Raw genomic sequence first — 21,356 nt, forward strand, 5'->3', positions numbered from 1 at the left:
TTTAAAAAAAAAAAAAAAAAAAAAGAGTGGGAGTTTAATTATAAAGTCCTATTGCAAAGACCTATTTTTTTTCTTGAATTAGAATCTGAAGATATTTTTTCAGATATAAAAAGAATTGTTTTGTTGAAACTTTTTAAAAAATTCTTTAAAAATCACCAGGCATGCATCTCTGTAATCCCAGCAATTTGGGAAGCTGAAACAGGAGGATTCCAAGTTGAAGGCCAATCTGAGTGAGAATGAGACCTTGTTTCAAAAAACAAAAAGGGTTGGGTATAGATTGCACCCCTGGGTGCAATCCCCAGAAGAAAGAAAGAGAGAGAAAAAGAAAGAAGAAAGAGAGAAAGAGAGAAGAGAGAGAGACAGAGACAGAGAGAAAGAAAGAGAGAAGAGAGAGAGAAAGAAAGAAAGAAAGAAAGAAGGAAAGAACACTTTGAAAACAACTTTTTTTATATATAGAACAAAAGAATTAAAAATTTTAAAATTAGGGGCCTGGGGTTGTGGCTCAGTGGCAGAACGCTTGCATGGCATGTGTGGAATACTGCATTAGATTCTCAGCCCCACATATAAAGAAATTCATTAAATAAATGTCTATCAACACCTTAAAAAATTATTTTAATTTAAAAATTAAATCACCAGCATCCAAAAAATCCTAATCTAAACTGAGCCAAGAGTTTGTGATTTATATATGGACAATGTATCTAAAACTCTTTGTTAGAGGCTAGGAGTATATGTGGCTCAGTGGTAGAGCACTTGCCTAGAATGTGCGACAGGAGGCCCTGATTCAATCCCTACACCACCAACAGAAAAGAATTTTAAGACTTTTGTAGTCTTTATTTTGTTACTTAGGGATATGTGTTACAAATAGTAAAAGAAATTTAGTTTAAAAGAATAATCTTGAAGGTAAATCAAATGGTAATCATAGATAGCATAGCTCAAGACCTAGACCAAATATTTAAACAGAAAATTATAAAAGGTTTTTTTTGAGGGGAGAGAGAGTTAACCAGGGATTGAACCCAGAGGTACTTAACCATTGAGCCACATCTCCAGCCCCAGCCCTTTTTATTCATTATTTTGAGACAGGGTCCGCTAAACTGCTTTAGGACCTTGATAAATTGCTGAGGCTGGCTTTGAACTTGCTATCTTCCTGCATCAGCCTCCAAAGTCATCTGGGTTACAGGTGTGCACCACAACACCCAACTAAAAAAAGGGCATTCTAATATCCAATCATAAAAGCAGTCATTATTCCTCATCCACACCCCAAGTGCCCTAGAAAAATAACACCTATATAACCGTTAACCAAACCCCTAATGGATTAACCAGATAATATCTAACTTTACGAAAACCAAAGCCATAGGCTCATATATTAGGCCAGGCCATCAGATTTCCTTGACCAAAAGATACAAACACTCTTGCTCTGTGATATTGGCCACTTAAACAAAGATCAAATGACATGCAGCACCCTAACTGCAGTGGCCATTTTTGGCCCTGTACATTCTATACAAGTAGAGCAAAAATCCAAGTATATTAATAGAAGAATAAAAATGTAGCACAGTCACAGAGAAAAGCAGTGTGAAAAAGCTAAACAGTTTCCCAAGAGAAGGAAGAAGTAGCCTTAGCTTCCTGGCTCTCAAATTTCAGTCTTGTAAAAACTATTCTGAACTTGATTTTTCCTGTATTCATATGCCTAGAAAATTGTTATAAAAAATTATTCACCTATTCCTTTTAATTTCTATTCCTTAAACTACCTGAATATAATTCTTTACTCCAAAAACCCAACTAGCCAGGCATGGTCACGCATGCCTGTAAGTGCAGCAATTCAGGAGGCTGAGGCAGAAGGACCCAAGTTCAAGCTTAGCCTTAGCAACTTAGCTAGGCCCTAAGTAATTTAGTGAGACCCTGTCTCAAAATAAAAATGAAAAGGGCTGGGGATGTAGCTCAGTGGTAAAGTGCTCCTGGGTTCAGTACCAAAAAAAGAAAAATAAAAACCTAACTAAAGCCACTGAAATTAAACCAAGAGCTCAGCAAGCAGAGCCCTATTGAAACCTGAAAGGAAACAAAAGATCATCTTTCTTCTTACTCAAGTTAAGGTTTTCATTTAAACGATGGTTAGGAATTTAAGGAGACAGAGAAAATGATTTTTGAAAAAAAGTTGTTATTCAGATACCTTCAGAATTATAATATTTTTTCTCTGGATTGTTTAGATGGGACACATAACCTGGGATCCATCTGATTTGGAGTTTCCAAAGACTGAAAGCTTATCTTTTGAAATAAGATTATAAGTTTAGAATTTTCATTTGTGCAATTTTCTCTCTAGGCCTTTTCTCTGTTCTTGGCTCTGTCCTCTTTTTCCCTTGAAAAAGTGATCCACAGGCAACTTCAGATATGCCTCTTTATTATCATTCAAATACTGTGAAAGAGCCTTACAATGAACCTTAAACAACAGGAGATGGTTTTCCAGGAAGATCTGGTACCTGACTTGTTACAGACTGCTAATTCCAGAGGCTGAGTAACTTAACTCCATAAAGATTTAACAAAATATATGTAAGTTATGTATACTGGTATGTAAATAATGGCAATTCAAACTTTTAAAGTTATTGTATAAAATATACAAACAAGTTAAAAACACAATGACTGCTGGGCACAGTGACACACACCTATAATCTCAGCCATTTGGGAGGCTGAGGGAGGAGGATAGCAAGTTCAAAGCCAGCCTCAGCAACTTAGTGATGCCCTAAGCAACTTAGCAAGTCCCTGTCTATAAATAAAATAGAAAAAGGACTGGTGATGTGACTCAGTGGTTAAGATCCCCTGGGTTCAATCCCTGGTACAATTAAAAAAAAAAAAAAAAAAAAAAAAAACCACAACAACTGCTACATCACCCTGACTTAGTTGAGTGATTACTATTAAGCAACCACTTTTAGCTCAGAAAACATACCAATACAGGTTGCTAGATAGTCTCGTAAATCATTCCTATAATATTATGATACCATTTTTAGAGTGGAAGATCAGCTTTAAAACAATTTGTGTTGTCTGGATCTTTCTGATGTATAATTCTTTTACTGTATGAAAAGATGGTCTAACTTAAACTTCTTAAGACACCTCAATTTATCCCAAATGCAGTTAATAAAGTATTAATATTGAATTACATTTGGAAGGACATATCTTAGGAAAAGATGATATAGAAACTGTTAGTTTCAAGTACAAAACTATAATTACTACCATTGATATCACTCTAATAATAGTGATTCCTAGTAACTTAATTATTTCCTTTTGGCAGAGGGGTGGCCAATGGGAGAATGAAACCAAAACAAACATTAAATAAAGGGTTAAAATTTTTCATACACACAGATGGAGATGATGAGAAGAGCTATGACCAAGGGACAGAAATCGGAATGACAACTCCCTCAAAACACTGAAGAACAACAAAAATAAGCCCATTATTCATTTCTATTAGTTTCAACTACAATAACCACAGAGAATCTAAATATCCAATTGAAGAAATACTTTAAAGGTATCTGAAGACCCTGGTATTATATTTACATGCTATACAACTTTATTTTCCTCAACCTGTTCATTTAAAGGGGCAAAAAGAGGGCCGGCACTGAAAATTACGCTAAGTGATTTCAAATTCTCTGATCAAATCATAACCAAAACCATATTTAATAGTCCACTTACCATGAAAATCTGCACCCAACTTCTTAGAAGCCATTTAGAACCTGAAAAACAAGGAAATATTTCTTAGGCACATGCTTTAGGGGACTATAAACAAATACAAAAATAAAGACAACAAAAAAGAAACCAAAAGACCAATTTCAGGACTGACATGGTCCTCACATCTCATTCCCAAAGTCCCATAATAGGGCCAACGTGATGGCACATGCCTGTAATGCCAGCAACTCAAGAGGCTGGGGCAGGAGGATCACAAGTTCAAGGCCAGCCTCAGCAACTTAGCAAGGCCCAAAGCAACTTAGAGAGATCCTGTCTCATAAAAAGGGCTGGAAATATGTATATTTCAGTGGCTAAGCACCCCTGGGTTCAATACCTGGTACAAAAAAAAAAAGACAATGGCTCTAAAGTCTCATAAAGACACAATGGAGAAAAATAAATGAGTTTTTCAAAGAAAACTTAAATATTTCTTAAACCTACATCTAAAAAAAAATCAGAGAAAAGTACACCATTTATATGCTCACTACCAAATGAAAAAATTACTGGGTACATATCTTCCTGCTAAAAATGACTAATATGTAAATACTAAGAAAAAGATCTCACTGTATTCAGCTAAGCAAATACTAATTATTTGTTATAATTTAGACAAATTTTTAAAATGGGGAATAATCTTATGAACCATTTCAACTTTGTATAAAATTCAAAAATAAAAAATGAAGGGGAAATCCCCATAAGATCAAACATTTAGTTCAATATTATTTTTGTACTTTCAGTCTCTTCAAAAATAAGCACAAAACAGGTGCGGGGGTGCATACCTGTAATCCCAGTGGCTCGGGAGGCTGAGACAGGAGGATGGCAAGTTCAAAGCCAGCCTCAGCAATTTAGCAAGCTGTTAAGCAATTCAATGAGACCCTGTCTCTAAATAAAATTCAAAATAGGGCTGGGGATGTGGCTCAGTGGACAAGTGCCCCTGAGTTCAATCCCCAGTACCAAAAAAAAAAAGAAAAAGAAAAAGCACAGCTGGGCACAGTGACACACAACTATTATCCCAGAAACTCAAGAGGCTGAGGCAGGAGAATTCCAAATTCCAGGCTTACTTCAGCAACTTAGCAAGACCCTAAAAAACAAAGAGAACCTGTCTCAAAGTTTAAAAAAGGGCTAAGGATGTAGAAAAGTAGTAAAGCACCCCTAGATTCAATCCCCAGTACCCAAAACAAACTAAAAAAGACACAAAGTCCTTTCCTGCACATACAAACTATTATGAGCTCTTCAACCTAAATGTTTATCTCCCTTTATATGATGTTTCTATCTTTTTCTTTTCTTTCTTTCTTTCATTTATTTGGGGAGAAGGGTACTGGGAATGAATCCAGGGGCACTTTACCACTGAGCTACATCCCAAGTTCTTTTTTTATTTTAAGACAGGCTCTCATTAAATTGTTGAGGCTGGCCTAGAACTTATGATCCTCTTGTCTCAGCCTCCTGAGTGGACGCAATTACAGGCACATACTATGACACTCAGCCCATGTTTATATATTTAATTCATCTAAAACATAAGCAAGAAAAATATTAAACAATTACATGAATTTATGGTTATGGTGTCTATTAGCCTGCATCACAGTACATTATAAGATATCATACGGAAAAAGTTATTTTCTACTATAAGTAAAAAAACAAAAAGCACATTGCACCATCTTGTGAAAAGTCATTCAAAATAGAATTAAAGAGTGTGGTAGTGTATCTCAGTGGTAGAATGTATGCTTAGTATTCTCCAGGACCAGAATTGAATCCCCAGCAACAGCAACAACAAAACACACATATACACAAAAATAAAAAAATTAAAATCCACACAGGATTTCTTTTCCAGAAATTGACAAGATGACTAAAATTTACATTAAGAAAGCAAACAAAATAATAAAAAATTTACAGAGAGGCAAAGAAAATAATGAAAAGTTTTAAGATAAGAATAAAGTTGGGGCTGGGGATGTGACTCAAGCGGTAGCGCGCTCGCCTGGCATGCATGCGGCCCAGGTTCACTCCTCAGCACCACATACAAACAAAGATGTTGTGTCTGCCGAAAACTAAAAAATAAATATTAAAATTCTCTCTCTCTCTCTCCTCTCTCTTAAAAAAAAAAAAAAAAAGAAAAGAAAAAAGTTGGGGGCTGGTGTTATGGCTCAGTTGGTAGAATGCTTACCTAGCATGTGTGAGGCACTGGGTTCGATTCTCAGCACCATATATAAGTAAATAAATAAAGGTCAATCAACAACCAAAAAAAAATTTTTTTTAAAGAATAAAGTTGAAAAATTCACCAACTAATTTCAATACTACCAAGCTACAGTAATTAAAACAATGTAGCAATAGCATAAGGCTATCATATAAATCAATGGAACAAAGGTCAGAAATAGATCCATATAAATATACATAGACACAGCCAACTGATTTTCAACAAAGATGAAATAGCAATTCAAAAAGGAAGGGATAGGGGCTGGGGCTCAGCGGCAGAGCGCTCGCCTAGCACGTGCAAGGCACTGGGTTCGATCCTCAGCACCACATAAAAATAAAAAATAGGGGCTGGGATTGTGGCTCAGCAGTGAAGCGCTCGCCTAGCACAGGCGGGACCCGGGTTCGATCCTCAGCACCACATAAAAATAAAGGCATTGTGTTGTGTCCATCTACACCTAAAGAAATAAATATTTTAAAAAATAAATAAATAAAAGAAAATAAAAAATAAAAGAAAGGGATAGTCTTTTCAACAAATTGTATGCAAAAACTAAGTAAACCTGAGTAAATATCTTGCACCAACAACTAGGGAATGGAGGGAGTATGGTTTATGTGGAAGTTTCTTTTGGTGATGATGATGAAAATGTTTTAAAGTGAGTATAGGATGACTGCAACTCTGCAAATACACTAAAATAGACTTAGTAGATGAATTTTATGGTATATTAATTATATCAATCTTTTTTAAAATTAACCCAAAAGAAATCACTGACCTAAATGCAAAAAAAAATTAAACTATAAAACTTCCTAAAAAAATGACAAAATTCTTATAACTTCAAGTCACTTAAGTGAAATTAACCTATACACAAATACTAACAACAAATTTATTTGTACTTGCCAAAAACTGTAAATAAGCCAAATGTCCTTCTAACCAGTGAAAAGATAAACTGAAGTAATACATGGATAAGATGAAATACTACTTAGTAACAGAAAGCACGGAACCACTGATAAATACACCACCACAAGGTGTAGAATCTCAAATACATCAGGAAAGTAAAACGAAGACAGATGAGAGATAGGGCTGTAGCTAAGGATAGAGTGCTTGCCTAGCATGGGTGAGACCCTGAGTTCAATCCCCATTACCTCAGAAAAAGAAAAAAAAAAAAAAGACTCAAAAGTTTACAAACCGTCAGGTGTGGTAGCACATGCCTGTAATCCAGTAACTTGGGAAGCTAAGGTAAGAGGACTGCAAACTCCAGGCCAGCCTTAGCAACCTGGTGAGGCCCTAAGCAACTCAGTGAGACCCTGTCTCAAAATAAAAAATAAAAAGGGCTGGGGATGTAGCTCAGTGGTTAAGCACTCATGGGTTCAATCCCGATACAAACAAACACACACACACACACACACACACACACACAAAGTTGAAAAATGCAGATTTGAAATAACATTATTTTAATACTATATAGAAGTATTAAAATACCTGCTGAACTTAGCAGACATAAATAAATCCTAGCTGGGCCTGGTGGCAGATGCCTGTAATCCCAGCAATTTGGGATTGAGGTAAAAGGATTAGAAATTCCAAGCCAGCATAGTGAGACCCTGTCTCAAATTTTCAAAAAAATTTAAAAGGGTTGGGATATAGCTAAGTGGTAGAGATTCAATGCCCAGTTCCACAAAAAGAAAAAAGAGAAAGCCTAAAACAGTTTTCAAAATGCAGTCCTCTATAGTTAGCCAAGCACTGAATTAATTTCTTTTTAGGGTGATAAAAATATTCTAAAATTGATTGTGGTGATGGTTCTAAAAATCTGAGAATGTAGTAAACATTACTGAATGGCACATTTAAATGATGAGCTGTATATAAATTATATCAATACAGCTGTTTTAAAAAAAACAAAAAGTCTCAGCCACGCATGGCAGTGTACAACTATAATCCTAATTACTCATGATGTTGAGATAGGAAGACTGCAAATTTGACGCCAACCTGGGCAATTCATAATCCCAGCTACTCAGAAGGCCAAGTTAAGAGAATCACAAGCTCCAGGCCAACCTGAGCAATTTAGCAAGCCTCTGTTTCAAAATTTTTTTTTTAAAGTCTAGAATTATAACTTGATGGTTGTGTGTGCTTCCCTAGTATGTGTAAGGCCCTGGATTCAATTGCCAATTACACAATATTATTATTACACCTAAGTATTCTTTAGTTTGTATAGTTTACTCAATTTAGAGCCATTTTTTGTGGCACAGTAAATCTAACCCAGGGCTTAATGTATGCTAGACAAGTGTTGTACCACTAAGCTAACACCCCTAATCCTTTTTTTTAAAAAAAGGAAAACATAAAGCCAAAATTAACCATAATATATATTCTTTCTTTAAAGTATCTTTTTATTTTTGGACACAATATCTTTATTTTGTTTATTTATTTTTATGTGATGCTGGAGATTGAACCCAGTGCCTCACATGTGCCAGGCAAGTGCTCTGCCTCTGAGCCATAACCCCAGCCCACTTTTTTTTTTTTTTTTTTTGGTCCTAGGAATTGAACTCAGGGGCACTCAACTACTGAACCACATTCCCAGCCCTATTTTGCATTTCATTTAGAGACCAGTTCTCACCGAGTTGCTTAATGCCTCGATATATTGCTGAGGCTGGCTTTGAACTCATAATCCTCCTCCCTTAACCTCAGGAGCCGCTGGGACTTTTTATACTAATAAGACTTGAAAAAATTAAGACCTTGATAGCAATTAAGTTATAGCTCTTTTTTTAATATTTTTTTAGTTATACATAGACACAATATCTTTATTTTGTTTACTTATTCTTATGTGGTGCTGAGGATTGAATCCAGTGCCTCACATGTGCACAGCAAGCGCTCTACTGCTGAGCCCCAGCCACAGCCCTATAATTCTATCTTTTGCAGCTCAGTCTCACTTCAGTTCAAATAATACAGGAACAAAATATAATAATTTAAAGTTTTAATTTGAAGTTTTATAACAGACATCTAAAAATAAGAAAGTTGGGGAATAGGCAACAAGAAGAGAAATGCAAGGAGAAGAGGGAAAGAGGAAGAGAAACAGTGAAAGAACTGGAGCTAGGTTAAGGAATGGAAAAAGGAAAGGCACACATTACAAGTTTGAGCCAGCCTCAGCAATTTAGCATGTCCCTAAGCAACTTGGTGAAACCCTGTCTCAAAATTTAAAAAAATAAAAAAAGAATTGTGGATGCAGCTTAGTAGTAAGGAACTCCTAGGTTCAATCTATATTATCAAAAAGAAAAAAGAAAAAAAGAAAAGGTCAAGAGGGCAGGGGAATAAAAATTAAAGGAGGAGTCAGGAAAATGAAAACAAACACTTTGGCAAGGCCTAGGCCCTTCCATAAGAAAAGAAAGCCCAAGGGCAATCATTTTAATGTTCTCATTTTTCTATTTCTTCCTATTCCCATATCATCAAATAACAACAATATGAAATTACACTCTATGAACAACTTCCCAATACAGATGATTCAATATATCAGTAAGCTATCAGGCACACTTCTACAATAATAGTTGCAATCTAGAATTTCTCAAGATACAAATTAACCAAAGAAATTCTCTAATTTATAGAAAAAATGCTTTGAGAACCATCACATTTCAAGTCTGAAAACAAAGTTAACACCCCTACAACTCAAACCAACACACATAGGACAAAAATTACATGTGTAATCACTATTAATAAATATTACATTCATTATATTACATTCATTGCAAAAGAACTTTTTTGTTCCTTCTGAGATCTCTATAATGAAGGAAAAACATTCATGTTTCTGAATTAAATGCTGAGTATTCAAGGTAAGTGATATGATCAACCATTTACTATACACAGAGTAACTTTTTTTTTTTTGGTTCTATGGATTGAACTCAACGTTACTCAACCACTGAGTCACATCCCCAGTCCCTTTTATTTTAAGACAAGGTCTCACTAAGCTGCTCAAGACCTCGCTAAATTGCTAAGGCTAGCCTCGAACTTGTGATACGATACTCCTGCCTCAGCCACTGGAGTCACTGGGATTACTGGCATGTACCATCACACCCACCTCAGAGTAACATTTTTTAAATGTCTTTTTTTTTTTAATCTTTATTTACTTACTTAATGTGGTGCTGAGAATCAAACCCAGCTCCTCATGCAAGCTAGGCACATGCTCTACCACTGAACCACACCCCAGCCCTTTAAATGTCTTTATTGACAAAGCAAAAAACTGGCAACCATGTTAATCTCCCTATATTTTTTTTATTAGTTGAACATGACAATACAATGATCTTGATATATCATACATTTGAATCAAATGGGGTATAATTTCTCATTTTTCTGAGTGTACAGGTTGCAGAATCATATTGGTTATACTCCCTACATTTTTTTCCTTAATGTTACTAATCCCTGAAACTCAGAACCTGGAAACATTTTCTCCTACCACATGTAAAATAATAATCTCAACTGTTAAGTCTCATTATTAGGAAAACATCTGTTTTCATACTGCCTGACATGCAATAACAGCTCAGCATAAGTTGAACTGAATATAAATTAAAAGAGAATAAACCATTCACCAAGTACTACTGCTACTACTACACTAGTATACCTATACAAAAAAAAAAAACTTAAATTTTTATTTGAACATTGACAGTGTATTAGAACTGTGAATTAAAAGACTGTGGTTGTGTGAAAACTTGAATTTGTAAGACCTTACATTCAGTTTATACTGATCTGAGAATTAGATACTAATTTCATAATCTACCACTGTCTAGACTACAAACTCTGTTTTGCCAAAGTAAGCCCCCTATTACTGGATGCCCCATGCACATCTGCATATTTGGCTAAAGGTAGAAAGCCATTAAAATAAAGTCCTGATTCATACTGAGATACTGAGGAATACTCAATGACCCCAATAAGCATTTTCTCTTTCTTTTTCCCCCCCAATACTGGGGATTGAACCCAGGCCCTCACAGTGCTAGGAAAGAACTATACCACTGAGCTACACACCCAGCATTTTTTGTTTGTTTGTTTTCTGGTATTAGGGATTGAACCCAGAGATACTTTACTCCTGCTTATATCCCCAGCCCTTTTTATTTTTGTTTTGAGACAGGGTCTTGCTGAGCTGCTGAGGCTGGCCTCAAACTTGTGATCCTCTTGTCTCAGCCTCCCAAACTCCTAGAATTAAAGGCATGCACCACTATGCCCGACAGCCCTTTTTAATGTATCCTGTGGAAGGTTCTTGCTAAATTGCCCAGGGTGACCTTGCATTTATGATCCTCCTGCCTCACTCTTTAAAACTTACAGCTGTACGCCAACCCATTTGGTTCAGGAAAGTCTTTTTATGCATTAATTTCTTCTTTCAATTCAGGCAGAATATGCATATTTAGATCTTTTCTGAGTACCACTGTTTTATGGAGAACTACAAAAGAAAATTTGAGTCATTAACCTACAGAAACAAGATCAGATCCTGACATTTTGGAAAAGTGGGGAATATGTTTATAAGGATATGGAAACAACCCATGTAAACATATTGGTGGGATTATAAATTGAACTTGTCATCTTTCCTTTTTTTTTTTTTAAGAGAGAGAGAGATTAGAGAGAGAGAGAGAGAATTTTTTTTTAAATATTTATTTTGTAGTTTTCGGCAGACACAACATCTTTGTTTGTATGTGGTGCTGAGGATCGAACCCAGGCCACACACACGCCAGGCGAGCGTGCTACCACTTGAGCCATATCCCCAGCCCCTCATCTTTCCTTTTTTGCTACTTGTTTTCTATATAGAGCACCCATCTATACATCTATCAACTGATCAGGACACACAAACATACTTTGTAATGACAGTGAAAAATAGTAAAATAGGGCAAAGAAGCTAAACAAAACAAGTACCTATAAAAGGACTAAAAAACACAATGCAGGTGTGGTGGTACACCCCTATAATCAGAGAGACTCAGAATTTTGACTGAGGCAGGAGGATCACAAATTTAAAGCAGCCTCAGAAAGTGCGAAGCTCTAAGCAACTCAGTGAGACCCTTTCTCTAAATAAAATACAAAATAGGGATGTGGCTCAGTGGTTCAGTGCCCCTAAATTCTATCCACAGTAAAAGAAAGGAAATTAAGAGGAAAAAAAAAGAACAAAGAAAAAAATCAGTGGTTTCTAAACCAGTAAAAATTAGAGCTTAGTTGAAGAGCTCAGAAATTATTAAAATATGAAAATCTGACATAAATTAAAGCTGCTATTTAAAATCTTAAAGTGATAGAACAAAATATGTTTGTGTGTCCTGATCAGTTGATAGATGTATAGATGGTTGCTCTATATAGAAAACAAGTAGCGGGCTGGGGATGTGGCTCAAGCAGTAGCGCGATCGCTTGGCATGCGTGCGGCCCGGGTTCGATCCTCAGCACCACATACAAAGATGTTGTGTCCGCCAAGAACTAAAAAAAATAAATAAATATTAAAATAAAATAAACAAGTAGCAAAAAAGGAAAGATGACAAGGAAAAAGTACCTAGGAAAAAGTATAATCGGATACACTCCGTACCAAAATAAATTCCAGATGGATCTAAAGTTTAGTAACATTATGCAACTAACCAAATGTACAGATCCTATTTCATACTACATGAAAACTAATGAGCTAAAATAACTTTGAGACTTATGCCTTATAGAAAACTCAGAAAATGAAGGTTATTTTTAAAAGTCAAGATGCTGTAATACCCTAAGTTATTAATTATAAGACACACTCGAGACCAAGAGACGTGCTGGGCACAATGGCACATGCATGTAATCCCAGCTACTTGGGAAGCTGAGACAGGAGGATTGAAAGTTCAGGGATAGCCTAGGCAATTTTAGTGAGACCTTGTCCCAAAACAAAATTCTAAAAAAGGCTGGTGATGTAATTCAGTGGCAGAGTGCTTGCTTTGTATGCTCCAGACTGAGTTCAATGCTCACTACTGGGGAGGTAGGAAGGGGTGGACAATGGATAACAACACATGACACAACCAAAACCAAGAAATCCAACTAGTGACTCAAAAAGACCATTTCATATAGTTCATTAAAAACTGATTAAAGCTGAATTGCATCTCACTAAAATTTAAGAAGTGACAAACCGTACATACAAAGATAAGGTAAATTATTGACCCATCTAGGTTTGTTAAAAACTACAGTGGGGCTGAGGTGGTGGCTCAGTGGTAGAGTGCTCGTCTTGCATGTGTGAGGCACTGAGTTCAATTCTCAGCACCACATAAAGATAAATAAAAAAATAAAATAAAGGTATTGTGTCCATCTACAACTAAAAAAAACAAAACTACAGTGAAGAATTCTAGCTGGGGCTGGGGCTGGGGCTGGGGCTGGGATTGGGGCTGGGGCTCAGTGGCAATCCTTAGCACCGCATACAAAAATAAGAAAATAAAATAAAGGCATGCTGTCCATCAACAACTTAAAAGAAAAAAAAAATTCTAGCTAATCCCACAGATTTTCCTTAACTCTGGGAAACTCCTCTTAATCCTTCACTTACCTAGTACAGTGTCTAATCTTTTTAGCAGCACTGGCTTTTCATATCCTAATAATTTCTCTCCTCAAATTTTCTGAAAATTTAAATCAATAATCCTAAAAATAATAATTCTAAGTTAAAATAATTTAGAAATTACATATTATTAATTCTACTATTAGAATAACTAATTCTGGCTAATAAATAATTCAGAAATACAACTAATCCCCTTAAAATGAAAATAATAAGAGTCCCTTGTAGTTATCAAAAAGAAAAGTCTAAAATTATAAAGCCTGTGAGACTAATGAACAGATGAACAGGAAAGTACTGACTAGTTAGTTAGAAGAATGGGAGCTGGGCACAGTGGCACACACCTGCAATCCCAGTGACTGAAGAGGCTGAAACAAAAGGTTCACAAGTTGGAGGCCAGACTCAGCAAATTAGCAAGGCCCTTAGCAACTTATTGAGACTCCATCTCAAAATAAAAATTAAAAATGACAGGGCTGAGGCTGTAGCTCAGTGGCAGAGCCCTTGCCTAGCAGGTGTGAGGCACTGGGGTCATCCTCAGCACCACATGAAAATACACAAATAAAATAAAGGGCATTCTGTCCATTTACAACTACCAACAAAAACAAAAAATGATTGGGACATAGCTCAATGGTAAAGCTCCCCTGGGTTTACTCCCCAGTCCAAAAAAAAAAAGAGATAGAGAGAGAGAGAGAGAGAGAATGGGAGTCATGACATAGAATCACTGGCCAATTCGAAATTTCAAGTCAGAATTTTAACCAATTTATTATAATTCAAAGTTTAACATGCTTTCTTCAATGAGACTTAGAGTTTAGAGAGTAAGAGCACAATATTCTCAGGTGGAAATCTAACCACAATCCTATCAGTTTAACTTTTCTAACAGAATAAACACTGTGGGGGGACAATGTTGTTCAGCTGCGCATAGTGGCCGATGCCTGTAACCCCAGCTACTCAGGAGGCTAACACAGGAGGATCACATATTGAAGCCTGTGTCCAAAAAAAAAAAAAAAAAAAATTCAAGAAGTTAATTCAAAAATAACATCTCCTTCAAAATCTTTCAAAAAATCATAACTTATGCCAAAAAGCAAGAAAAACCAAGACATCCCACACAGTTATAGACTTTTGTTCTTGGGTTGGGGATGTGGTTCAAGAGGTAGCGCGCTCACCCGGCATGCATGCAGCCAGGGTTCGATCCTCAGCACCACATACAAAGATGTTGTGTCCACCGAAAACTAAAAAATAAATATTAAAAGAAATTCATTTCTCTCTCTCTCTCTCAAAAAAAAAAAAAAGACTTTGTTCTAGTCCTGGTTTCCATCAACATGGGATGATTTAGAAGCAGTTAAAACCTCTGAAAGATGTGCTAGGGTCATAACTCTGTTGTAGAGCACTTGATTAGCATATATGAGGCACTGGGTTCAATTCTCAGCACCACATAAAGATAAAAAAAATAAAGGTATTGTGTTCATCTCAACTAAAAATATTTTTTAAAACTCTGAAAGGGAAAATTTTTTTCCAAGGAGCCAGATGTGCAATACATGCTGGTAAGCCTAGCTACTTGGTTCACAGGACGCTGAGGCAAAAGGATCACTTGAGCTCAGAGGTTGTAGGCCAGCCTGAAGTAAATTTTAATCTGGCCTCTGTTGAGAGCCACAGCCGAAGGGGCCCCAGCAAACTTCCAGCTGCCAGCAAACTTCCAGCTGCCGGCTGATGATTGGCTCACAGCGGCCCCAGCAACATCTAGCTGATTGGCTCCTCTGCGGTGATGCTCATTGGGCTGTTTCCCTGCCCTTTCAGACCACGGAGCTGCTCATTGGGGGACTTTTTTGGCTCCGCCCACGTGACCCAGCCAATCGGCCTCAAGAGCAGGAGGATTAGGGGAGGTGGAGAGAAGCTTGGGTGGGAGAGAGAGGCTTGTGGAAAGCCGGTGGTGGCAGTTGAGGCTCTGAGGGTTTTTCCTGAGAGGCTGTTTTGTTTGGCGTGTGTGGTTCTAAAAATAAAGTTAGTTTCTTTTGACAAGTGGCTCCTGATTGCGCCCAGCCAGACTGCTAACAAATAACATCAGGCCTCCTTTTCAGAATTAAGGTTCAGATTCATTTTTTTTCTAACTATGGCTTTCAATAGTTTTTACAATCTTACAAAAAAGAGCCGGGTGCACCTGTAATGCCAACAGCTCGGGAGGCTGAGGATCACAAGTTCAAAACCAGCCTCAGCAACTTATCAAGGCCCTAAGCATCTTAGACCCTGTCTCCAAAAAATGGGGGATGGGTGGGGGCAGGGCCAGGAGCTGGGGATGTGGCTCAGTGGTTAAGCAACCCTGGTTTCAATACCTGTATAAATAAATAAAAGATATTGCAAGACCTTTAAGTCTAACTTAGTAAGAACACATAAGCACATGAAATCACTTTGCAGTCCACATCCATTTTGCTTTTTAGAAGAAAATGCTTGATGTTTGATACTACTGATGCTATTTCACTCTACAAGCAACTAATGAAATACTAATTGGTTGATTTTAAAATAAAAAGAGGTCAACTAGCCCAGTGTGGTGGCAGACACCTGTAGTCCCAGCACTCAGCAGGATGAGGCAAAAGGACCCCTAGAGTCCAGGAGTTTCAGACTAGCTTGGGCAACCCAGCAAAACACCTGTCCCTCTATCTTAAAAAATAATTTTAAGGGGCTGGGGCTGGGGCTCAGCGGTAGAGCGCTCACCTTGCATGTGCGAGACCCTGGGTTTGATCCTCAACACCACATAAAAATAAATAAGTGAAATAAAGGTACTGTCCAACTACAACTAAAAAATAAATATTAAAAAAAATAACTATTTTTAAAAAAAATGGGGGGGCTGGGGTTGTGGCTCAGCGGTAGAGCACTTGCCTCGCACGTGAGAGGCCCTGGGTTCGATCCTCAGCACCACATAAACATAAATAAATAAAATATTGTGTTCAACTACAATTTAAAAATAAATTTAAATTAAAAAATAAAAAAAACTAAAGATTAAATATATTTTTCTTTCTCACAGCAGTCTTCCAAACCCAGTGAATTACATTCTTTTGACTGGCCTAGTCACGTGAAATCTGAATGATTTTTTCCTGTAGAAACAAGTTACAGAGCCTTGTTCACCAAATAAGAAACTCAAACTCCTGGGGAACACTGTAAAATACCAGGGGACAAACAATACAAAAACGAAACAACTTCACAGAATGTCAAGGATTTAAAATGAGAATATAAGGGCTAAATAATTCTACAAAAAAGTAAAATATTTTTATGTTAATACAAATACCAGATCTATTTAAGGTTCTATGTTTCCATTTTATCTAAACAAATAAAACAAAAACTAACAAATATACCTTTGAAGTTCATATTTATATAGGGAATTTACTGTCTGTCTTCCACTTTAGTCACTATTAATTAGCACCAGATACGTGATCCCAGGAGGTCACCCAGAGAGGAAAAGGCTCAGGGTGTACTGGCACATGCCTGTAGTCCCAGTCACTTGGGAGGCTGACAGGAGAATGAAGAGTTCAAAGCCAACTTCAGCAACTGTAAGGCACTAAGCAACTCAATGAGACCCTGACTCTAAATAAAATACAAAATAGGGCTGGGGATGTGGCTCAGTAGTTAAATACCCCCGAGTTCAATCCCCAGAACAAAAAATTTTAAAAAATAGGCACAAAGGTTTGGGGGGTTTTGTTTTTCCCTCTTTTACAGTATTAGGGATTGAACCCAGGAGTGCTCTACTGAATTACATCCCCAAGCCTTTTTAATTTGAAACAGAATCTTCTTAAATGCCCCAGGCTGGCCTCGAACTTGTCATCCTCCTGCCTATATTTCCCAATTAGCTATGATTACAGGAAGCATCATTGCACCCAGCACAAACATTTATTTAGAAAAGCAATTTTTATTCTGGAAAGCAAATAACAGAGCAGTATACACACTCAAAGGAAGAAAAAACTAGTACTCTCCGAGTTAAGATGCACTTTTGAACTGTGGGTTCTTCATTTTAAAAGAAACTTAACACATAGAGAATGAGAAGTGCATAAAGGGTGATGTCAGCCTGGTGAACACAATTCTTTAAATACACAGAGCAGGTCATGGTGGTTTGGTTCTTTCAGGATCACTAAGCTAATGTCATCCAGTCAATAGATAATGTCTGGAATATACCCATATCATAAGTCTCTAGCAATATTTTCACTTGGTTTTATTTAGGTATAAAGAAAATACATTGTGTAAGCTGGCAATAGATATATAAATAAATTAACTAAACTCACAGTACTCTAAGATTCAAGGGTTTTTTAAGAATTTACCTCCGGGGGCTGGGGTTGTGGCTCAGTGGTAGAGCACTTGCCTAGCATGTGTGAGGCAGTGGGTTCGAGTCTCAGCACCACATATAAGCAAATAAATAAATAAAGATTCATGAATAACTAATAAAATATTTAAAAAAAAAAAAAAATTTACCTCCGGAGGAAAAGGCTTGGGGAATAAAGATGAGGATGCTCATAATGCTTCCCAAATTTAAAATTACATTTTCTTTTCCCTTCCTTGTTAGTCTCCTTTCTACCTATCTTACCTCATAAGGAGAAGAATCATTTGTTTCATTCTCAGGGCTGGGGATAGAGTTCAGTGGTAGAGTGCTTGCCTAGCATGTGAAAGTCCTGGTTCATCACCACTCCCACACACACAAAAAGAAGTTCATTGTGAACATTTCTGGGTGATAAAATAAAGATGATTTTTTCCTAATTTTTCCACATAATAACAGCTTATTCAGGAAATTAAAACAAAAGCTGATTAAGATAAATGAATGCGCCTCAGCTACCTTAAGTTGACTGAATTGGCCAAACTGTGAAAAAATAAATTACTTCAATTATAAACTATAAGTACCTTCTACTTGATCATTCAATATTTATTATAAGAAACTGGGATGCAGCACAGTGGTAGAACCTCCAGCAACATACACGCAAAACACAATTCTAATGTAAGTACCAAATTCCGATTCAAACAAACATCTGACAATTACAGAGAAAGGATGGAAAAGGGGGAAAGAAATGAATACAAAAGAACAAAAATGGGCTGGCAATATAGCTCAGTGGTAGACCACTTGCCTAGCATTCAGGAGACCTTGAGTTTGATCCCTAGTATCACTGGGGGGAAAAAAAGAGAGACATACAATGGCACATGCCTGTAATTCCAGCTATTTGGGAGGCTGTCAGGAGGACTGCCAAGTTCAAGGCCAGCCTGGGCAACTTAGTGAAAGCCTGCTTCAAAATTTTAAAAAGTGGGGCTGGGGTTCTAGTTCAGTGGTAAAGCACTTGTCTTGCATGTATAAGGCACTGGGTTTGATTCTCAGCACCACATATAAATAAATTAATTAATAAAATAAAGGTCCACTGACGATTTATTTTTTTATTTTTTTAAATATTTCTTTTAGTTGTCAATGGACCTTAATTTATATATATATGTGGTGCTGAGAATCGAACCCAGTGCCTCACACACGCTAGGCAAAGGCTCTACCATAGAGCTACAACCCCAGCCCCTCCACTGACAATTTAAAAAATATTTTTTAAAAAATTTTTTAAGGGCTGGGGATGTGGCTCAAGCGGTAGTGGGCTCGCCTGGCATGCGTGCAGCCCGGGTTTGATCCTCAGCACCACATACAAACAAAGATGTTGTGTCTGCCGAAAACTAAAAAAAAAAAAAATTTTAAGTGGGACTGGGGGGAGGTTGGGGTTGTGGCTCAGAGGTAGAACACTCACTTAGCATTTGTGAGGCCCTGGGTTCGATCCTCGGAACCACATATAAATAAATAAAATAAAAGTATTGTGTCCAACTACAACTAAAAAATAAATACTTAAAAAAAATTAAAAAGTACTACTGCTACTACTACTACTATATATTGAACACAGGAGCACTCAGCTACAAACCGAGTCTTTTGTTTTAATTTTGAGACAGCCTGTCTGTAAGTTGCTAAGGGTCTCACTAAATGGCTAAAAGTTGGCCTCTAACTTGCAATCCTCCTTCCTCAGGTTGCTGGGTTTACAGGTACATGCATGGCTTCAAAAGAAAAGTTTGAGGGCTGGGGTTGTGGCTCAGTGGTAGAGCGCTCGCCTAGCTCATGGGCTCAACCTTCAGCACCATGTAAAAATGAAATAAAGATATAAAAAAAATATGAAAACAAGCTGGGGATTTATTACAGTGGCAGAGCCCTTGCCTAGCATAAATGTGCCCTGGGTTAAACCCCAAGTACCAAAAAACCCCACAAAAACCAAAAACCTTTCAACAAACCAAGAATAAAAGGTATACTACTCAACTCAACAAAGGGGACACATAAAAAACTACAGTTAAAATCATACTTTCCACTAGTCGCAGTGGCACACACCTGTAATCCCAGCAGTTTAGGAGCCTGAGGCAGGAGGATCACAAGTTCAAAGCCAGATTCAGCAACTTAGTGAAAGTTTAAGCAACTTCAGGAGACCCTGTCTCTAAATAAAAACATAAAAAGGGCTGGGGATGTGGCTCAGTGATTAAGCACCCCTGGGTTCGTTCAATCCTCGGTACCAGGAAAAAAAAAAAAAAAAAATCATACTTTCCCATTAAGTTTACAAATAAGGCAAGGATGTTTATTCTCATCACTTATTTTCAACATTATACTGGAGGAGCTAGCCAGCAATTAAAAAAAAAGACAAAAGATATTCAGATTACGAAACAAATTATATTTATTCACAGATGACATGGCCTGTAGAAAACCTAGTGTAATCTACAAAAAAAAGTACTAGAACTAATAAATGAGTTCAACAAGATTGCAGGATATACAATAAAAACATTTTTAAAAAATGTTTTTTAGGAGTTGGGGTTATGGCTCAGCAGTAGAGCACTCGCCTCACATGTGCAAGGCCCTGGGTTCGATCCTCAGCACCGCATAAATAAATAAATAAAAGTTATTTTAAAAAATGTTTTTTAACATATTAGCAATGAAAGGGGTAAGGATGTAGCTCAGTGGTAAAGTACTTTCCTAGCACAAGCAAGGCCTGGGGTTCAAGCCCCAGCACCACAAAAATACTGTATACTGACCACAAAGTACACTGACTCTGTGCTTCCTCTCATACTTGCATATACACCTAGTGTCTGTATGTATGTGTGTGTGTGTGTGTGTGTGTGTATCACACAAAAACAATAAACAATCAGATGTTAACATTTCTTTAATAATATAATAGCACCAAAAATTATTAAACGCTTAGGGATTTACTGCATAAAAATAATATACAAAACCTTTGTATAAAATGAAAACTATAAAAAATGCTAAGAGAAGTTAAATACCTAAATAAATCGACGTATCATGTTTATAGATTGGAACACTATATGTTAACATTCTGCAAAAGAATCTACAGATTCAATAGCACCATAATCAAAATCCTCAGCACCACATAAAAATAAATAAGTGAAATAAAGGTATTGTGCCCAACTACAACTCAAAAAATAAATATTAAAAAAAAGACAATGACTTTAATACACACTTCACAATAGCACAAATGACCAATGAACCTATGAAAACCTATGTTTTGGGGCTGGGGATGTGGCTCAAGCAGTAGCGCGCTCACCTGGCATGTGTGCGGCCCGGGTTCAATCCTCAGCACCACATACAAACAAAGACGTTGTGTCCACCGAAAACTAAAAAATAAATATTAAAATTCTCTCTCTCTCTCTATCCCTCTCTCAAAAAAAAAAAAAAACCTATGTTCAGCTTCAGGAAATACAAAAACACATCAGAATTTTTTTTTTTTAATACTAAGGTTATTCCAACTTGCAGCCAAGGCTGAGAACAATTGTCCCAAACTCTTGTATAATGACATCAGTTTGAAAATGAACTCACCTGAAACTGAATTCCTCAGGTGTTTGAAAAGCAGGATATTAAGTCATTAGTTGGCTTAGAGCATCTGCAAGTGTCCAGCAGTTTCCCTGTCTGCCCCTGAAGGTTCT

At 36.9% G+C, this 21,356-nt stretch overlaps 1 protein-coding gene across 5 annotated transcripts in view; it reads right to left on the bottom strand.

Moving 5' to 3' along the window:
* Window positions 1-21,356, bottom strand: part of Ubap1 (ubiquitin associated protein 1) — a 54,733-nt gene that overhangs the window by 28,078 nt on the left and 5,299 nt on the right. For 4 of the 5 annotated variants that reach the window (XM_015492437.2, XM_048783475.1, XM_015492433.2 and 1 more), the window contains one exon: window positions 3,676-3,716. In XM_015492437.2, coding sequence (XP_015347923.1) covers window positions 3,676-3,678 — 3 coding nt within the window. In that variant the 5' untranslated portion in view covers window positions 3,679-3,716. Of the gene's footprint in view, window positions 1-3,675; window positions 3,719-21,356 lie in introns of those variants that run through there. The other variant, XM_048783474.1, reaches the window with a different exon arrangement.

Source organism: Marmota marmota, unplaced genomic scaffold, assembly GCF_001458135.2.
Source record: "Marmota marmota marmota unplaced genomic scaffold, marMar, whole genome shotgun sequence".
Classification (NCBI taxonomy): domain Eukaryota; kingdom Metazoa; phylum Chordata; class Mammalia; order Rodentia; family Sciuridae; genus Marmota; species Marmota marmota.